Source organism: Lolium perenne, chromosome 1 (assembly GCF_019359855.2).
Source record: "Lolium perenne isolate Kyuss_39 chromosome 1, Kyuss_2.0, whole genome shotgun sequence".
Lineage (NCBI taxonomy): Eukaryota > Viridiplantae > Streptophyta > Magnoliopsida > Poales > Poaceae > Lolium > Lolium perenne.
In genome coordinates this window covers 248,365,884-248,371,447 of record NC_067244.2, presented here as the reverse complement: position 1 = coordinate 248,371,447, position 5,564 = coordinate 248,365,884, and the positions used below count along the sequence as shown (strand labels likewise).

At 51.3% G+C, this 5,564-nt stretch overlaps 1 protein-coding gene across 1 annotated transcript; it reads right to left on the bottom strand.

The window, feature by feature from the left end:
- Positions 1-2,948: 2,948 nt before the first annotated feature.
- On the bottom strand, positions 2,949-4,551 carry LOC127327548 (gibberellin 2-beta-dioxygenase 3). Its single transcript, XM_051354326.1, has 2 exons — positions 3,680-4,551; positions 2,949-3,352 (listed from the first exon to the last, which is right to left on the bottom strand). Exons 1-2 carry the CDS (start codon positions 4,394-4,396, stop codon positions 3,002-3,004), a joined length of 1,068 nt encoding a protein of 355 aa, XP_051210286.1. The 5' UTR covers positions 4,397-4,551; the 3' UTR covers positions 2,949-3,001.
- Positions 4,552-5,564: the final 1,013 nt, after the last annotated feature.

The following is a 5,564-nucleotide window of genomic DNA, read 5'->3' as shown; positions in this document are numbered from 1 at the left end:
TTGGCCTTTACCTGTATTGCTAGATGCTAGACAAAACGAGTTCAAGGAAACACATTTTCTCGGCATAAAGAATCAAAATACATCCTTGATCATCTTTTTCTTTTTCTTTTGGTGACAAATGCTTTACGGGCTAATCTGTGGGTTCAAATACAGGGCATTGGTCCAACTAGCAACAGATTCACGGTGAAGATCAGGCCGGGTGACAAATGCATGCAAGAGGGAGTGTAAACAGGTGACCTGCTGCCTGGCTCGAAGAGACCGAAGCTGGTGGGACTCTGCGGACGTACGTGAGCAGTGACGAGTGATTCTTCCTTTCCTAGAGACTAGAGTCCGATCTACCGAGCCGACTGAATGGCACGCACGACGAATGTATGCAGTTCCTTTTTTCCCTCATGTGGTACATGCAATGTTTTATCCCACAAAAAGAAAGCGACCTCGCACGCCTCAAGCTCCGCGGTGCCCCCGTCCCTCATCCTCGCAAGTCCTATCGCATCAACAGTTTTTTTTTTTTTTTTTTTTTTTTTTTGCCCAGACCAGAACCAGATGTCACGCCTCTGCTTCGCGTGAATCGCGTGCGAGATACAAGGAAAAAGGATACATCTATCATTCTATCATGCAAATTAAGGTCACCAAAAATAACCACGTGCGTGTGTTTACATAGGGGCGTGGACACGAAATTAGCCTGAACCGTTTGCGCCTGGGAATGCCTCTAGTGGCCATATTCCACAGTTTGCAAACATTTTTTTATTAATGGATACATACATATTACATATGTTTTGTGACATAACATGAAATAGTGCAAAATAAGATACCTAATTAGTGGATTCGCCTGGTCATCGCCTTCTTCGTTGCGAAAAAGAACACGTAGTCACCTAAACTAGACAAGGGTGATGTGCGTCCTTTTTAGCTACGATGGAAGAACATTAGAAAATCTACACTAGTGGCCTCAACTGGTGCTTGCCATCGTTGTTGCAAAGAAGAAACACCCTAGAACCTACAGCTGCCATGTTGATGTTGGTGTTGTCTTTGACAGAGTCGTCACTGTGGTAGTGCCTACGACAGGATGAGTAGTCGAACACCATGAAGCTCATGTTGCCATCGCCTTTGTAGAGGCAGTGCATCATGCATCCGACCTTCAGGTTGTGGGCTCGGGCAAACTTCTCGAAGCCAGCATTGAGGTACATCTTGACTTGCCCGTCGAACATGATGTCGACGGGCCACCGGCAAAAGCAGCAACTGGCTTCCTGCATGTGCACGCCCGTCGGATCCCGACGAGCGAAAAACTCCACAAACTTGTCTAGAGTCTCTTTCTGCCGAATGGGTCTTCGGTGATGTGGAGGAAGAACTCGAAGTACATGTCGTGCAGACACTCCCGAGTCCGCAGGTGAGGGAGAGCGTGCAGGCGACAACAAGCGTGTAGGTAGTACAGATCCAGCACGACCACCCTGCCCCAGCCGTAGCGGCCGCATTCGAGGCCTCGGACCCTAGGACCAGCCATGGAGCTCGTGGGGAGAAGGTGGATGGAGTGAAGGTGGGTGGCGGGGCTAGGGGTTGGGGATTGATGAGGTGGTTAGGATTGTGTGAGGGGTGGATGCGCCAATGCCCAATTTTATACGCCAGAGCCAACTGAGGGGACAGTCGTACATTAAGGGCAACACACATGTCTAGGTTTGGGGAACCTGCATCGCTGCGCATGTGCGCAATTAATTTCGTGTGCAGAACGTGGAAGTGAGGGGCCAGTACTGTCATACCGCGTGGAAAACGAAGCGGACCGGTGTTGCTGCCAGGCGGGCTCAAGGCAAAGAGGAGCGGTCACGTGTTGGGTCACGTATTTCAACCCTAAATTTAAGCGGCGTTTGCATTTCTGTAGACAAACCGGTCAGTTTTTGTCGGGCTGTTGGGCTGAGATAGATACACGAACACACGATTATATATCTTGGTTTCCTAAGTTCAGACTAAGTAACTACGGAGTAATCATAAAGGTGGCGATCCTTTATACCTGCCGGTGAAAACTAGGCAAAAAAGGAGGCAGCTGCTACTACCAGACTACCAGTGCAAGTTACAAAGCCTTTCGATCACTTGAGAAATTGAGCAGGGCAGAATTAGGTACTACCATGTGCATTTTGGGCTCGTTAAGCATATACTAACAGCAACTACATTCAGTTGGTACTACTAGTCTATTCTTTACTATTAAATGGGAGTTGGTCGTTTGACACTCAACGTACTTTGGTGGTCGTCATTGGAAGCATCTGGACAAACCGGTCAGTTTTTGTCGGGCTGTTGGGCTGTTGGGCTGAGATAGATACACGAACACACGATTATATATCTTGGTTTCCTAAGTTCAGACTAAGTAACTACGGAGTAATCATAAAGGTGGCGATCCGTTATACCTGCCGGTGAAAACTAGGCAAAAAAGGAGGCAGCTGCTACTACCAGACTACCAGTGCAAGTTACAAAGCCTTTCGATCACTTGAGAAATTGAGCAGGGCAGAATTAGGTACTACCATGTGCATTTTTGGCTCGTTAAGCATATACTAAAAGCAACTACATTCAGTTGGTACTACTAGTCTACGGAGTATTACTAGTACTCCCTCCGTTTCGTTTTACTTAGCGTTCTAGCTAAATTACACATACCAAGACAAGGGACGGTAGAGCTATTTTAGTACTTTGATGGACTAATTTGCCCTCAGTTACAGTCCCACTTCCATGATTACCATAAATACATGCATGCACAGCCCACCATGCATGGATACGTCCTCGTCGCCTCGGTTCCTATCCAAATGAATGCACGCATGGCCACACTCAGTTTGAACTAGCAAAATAGATTGCATGCAGATAATTCAAACAACAGTTGGGAAGTCAAGGTGCAAACGCTAAGTAAGGGAGCTGAGCGATTCGTGTACTGGCTTTAATGCATGGCAGGACCAGCGTGGAGGCATATTGGGAAGTCAAGGTGCAAACACTAAGTATATTGGGAATTTTTTAAAAAGCTACTATCTAGCTAGTACACTTGTGCGACGTGAGGCGGCGGCGGCGGTTGTACGGCCTTGCTGCTGCAGTTGCGATCGGTGCTGGTGGGTTCTTTGACGGCGGCGGTGACGGTTTGGGGCACCTCAAATGGGCCGAGGCGGTGGTCGCCGAGGCGGGTCTTGTAGGCGGCCTTCTTGTACTCGCCCCAGGTGAACTCCCTGTACAGGCTCTGCTCCCCGTCCCGCATGAGCTCCGGCAGCGGCGCGATCCGCTGGGTCGCCGCCGGCCCGCCGAAGTAGATCACCGACAGCCTGGACTGCTTGCCGGCCTCCGGAGCCACCACTCGGTGCTTCACGCTCCTGAACCTCCCGTTCGTCAGCACCTGCTCCATCGATCGACCCAAAAGTTCTCAGCATCAGAATGGATGAGAGAAAAATTCAGTAACTAGTGCAGTGCATGTGCACCAGCCATTAGATAAGATCAAGATCAGATAAAGTGCGAGACCGTCGTACAGGTCCACGAGCTAGCTACGTACGCGTGGTCGCACGACCATGAGTTGAGGTGCAAGTTGCACGGTACGGAACATGAGGTGGGGGTTTACGCTGCACGATCGATCGAGGCAAGAACCGACACAACCTAAATAATGGATCCCAGATAGATTGCTGAACGGTGTAGACGGTGAAGGTGACAGCAAGTGAGTGTGGTTTACCTGGAGTGCGTCGCCCACGTTGACGAAGAGGGAATCGGGGTCGGGGGCCACGGGGACCCAGCAGCCGTCGCGGAGCATGATATGGAGGCCCCCGGTGCGGTTGGAGCGCAGCACGGAGATGATCTGCGGGTCCGTGTGCTCCCCGAACCCCGTCACGCCCGACGCCAGGGGGCACGCCGGATAGTGGTTCACGCGCACCATCTCGTCGCTGCCCGCGGCGTCCACCACCATCCGCCGTAGCGCGCCCCGGTCTGCCAGCCCAAGCCCCTCCGCCATCAGCTCCAGCACCCGCGTGCCCACATCCCTCACCGCCACCGTGTACTCCTCCAGCGCCGCCCGGAGCGACGGTGGCAGCGAGGATGCCTGTATTGTGCTGGAGCCGAGGGAGAGCAGAAGGTACTCGAGCCATCCGACGTCGCCGTTGGGGCCGATGGTCTTGCTGCCGTACCCGAAGGGCCGCGCCGACGCGTGCTCTAGCTTGTCCTTGTGCGGCAGCGCGAAGAAGGCCCCGGCGCGGGACTCCAGCGCCTCGGCGAGGGCCGCCGGCACGCCGTGGTTGGTCGCGCGGAAGAAGCCCACGCCGCGGCACGCGTCCGCCACGGCCGCAGCCGCGCCTGGTGCTGACAGGTCTATGGTCGGCACCGCGGCATTCGCTGCCTTGGGGCATTTGACCAGCGGGATCTGGTCGATGGTGCAGGGCACTGTGATCGCCACCATAGCCACTATACGGACCACCCTTGTTGTTGTGTTCACCACGGCTTGAGAATGAAACAGAGCAAGAAGAGAGGACGTGGGTTGCCGAAGCAGGGGAGGGCGGGAGATGTGGATTGTTCAGTTGTTCTGTTTCGCGGTTGAGTTGGTGGACTGGGGGTGGTCCGATGAGCTGGGTAACGGCCTTGCCCAGTTGCCCCCATATATAGGCGCCAGGAGCATTATGAGCTGGAGGGAACCAAGGTGCTGCTGGCTGCTTGTTTAGTGCGAGTGACGTGGGTAAGTAGAAACGCAAACGCAGCGGTGGGGATTGAACCTGATGCATGGACGAGCCCCATCGACATCGCATTTTGGTACCAATAATTACAAACAAGGAATGATCGTCGCTTGCCTGCGACAACAGATTTTTTTCGAGGGTGTGTCTATGTCTCAGTTGACTGAGATTTTGTTAAGTCTCAGTCACCTCATAAAAGTGCAACTACAGTTTAAAGAAAAAAGTGTAACTCAGTCCAGTTGCACTTTTTTGTACTGTAAGTGACTTAGATTTAAGAAAATCTCAGTTGACTGAGACGTAGCAAAACCCCTTATTCGAAACAAGGAAACATGTCCTAACCTCTACATCAAATGATGTATATGGCATTAATTTCAACCTACAACAACTCACCGGTAGCGAGAAACTGGAAATGGCACCTATGCCACTTACATCATTACAAAAACCAACCCTGTTAAGTTGTTATCTACTTATCTCCTCTTAATCAATGAAAGCAACACTATCATATTCATAAAATGTCGTAAAGACAAATCGAGAACACAAAAACAAAGTTGTGATATCTATGACACGTTGATATGGGAAAGACTACATGTTTGCCATATTTTTCGTGTAAATTAACTCGGGTCTCTCCATGTCTGTATAAAGGGTAGTTCGCGCACCCTGCTGGTCCTCTAAGAGGACTCCGGTGACGCCCTGGATGATACCAACTGGTGGGCACCGCAAGCTAGTGACTCCTCTCTCATGTGTTTCTCTGCTTCCTCACCCCACCAAATCGCCGTGGCCTAGCCATTTCTACGTTAAACTTTTGCCACCGCCTCCCAAGCAACAATGCACAGGTCTTCCCCGATGTAGGTTGCCACTTTCACCGTCGTTTAAAAGCCAGCTCTACTCACATGATCCCCG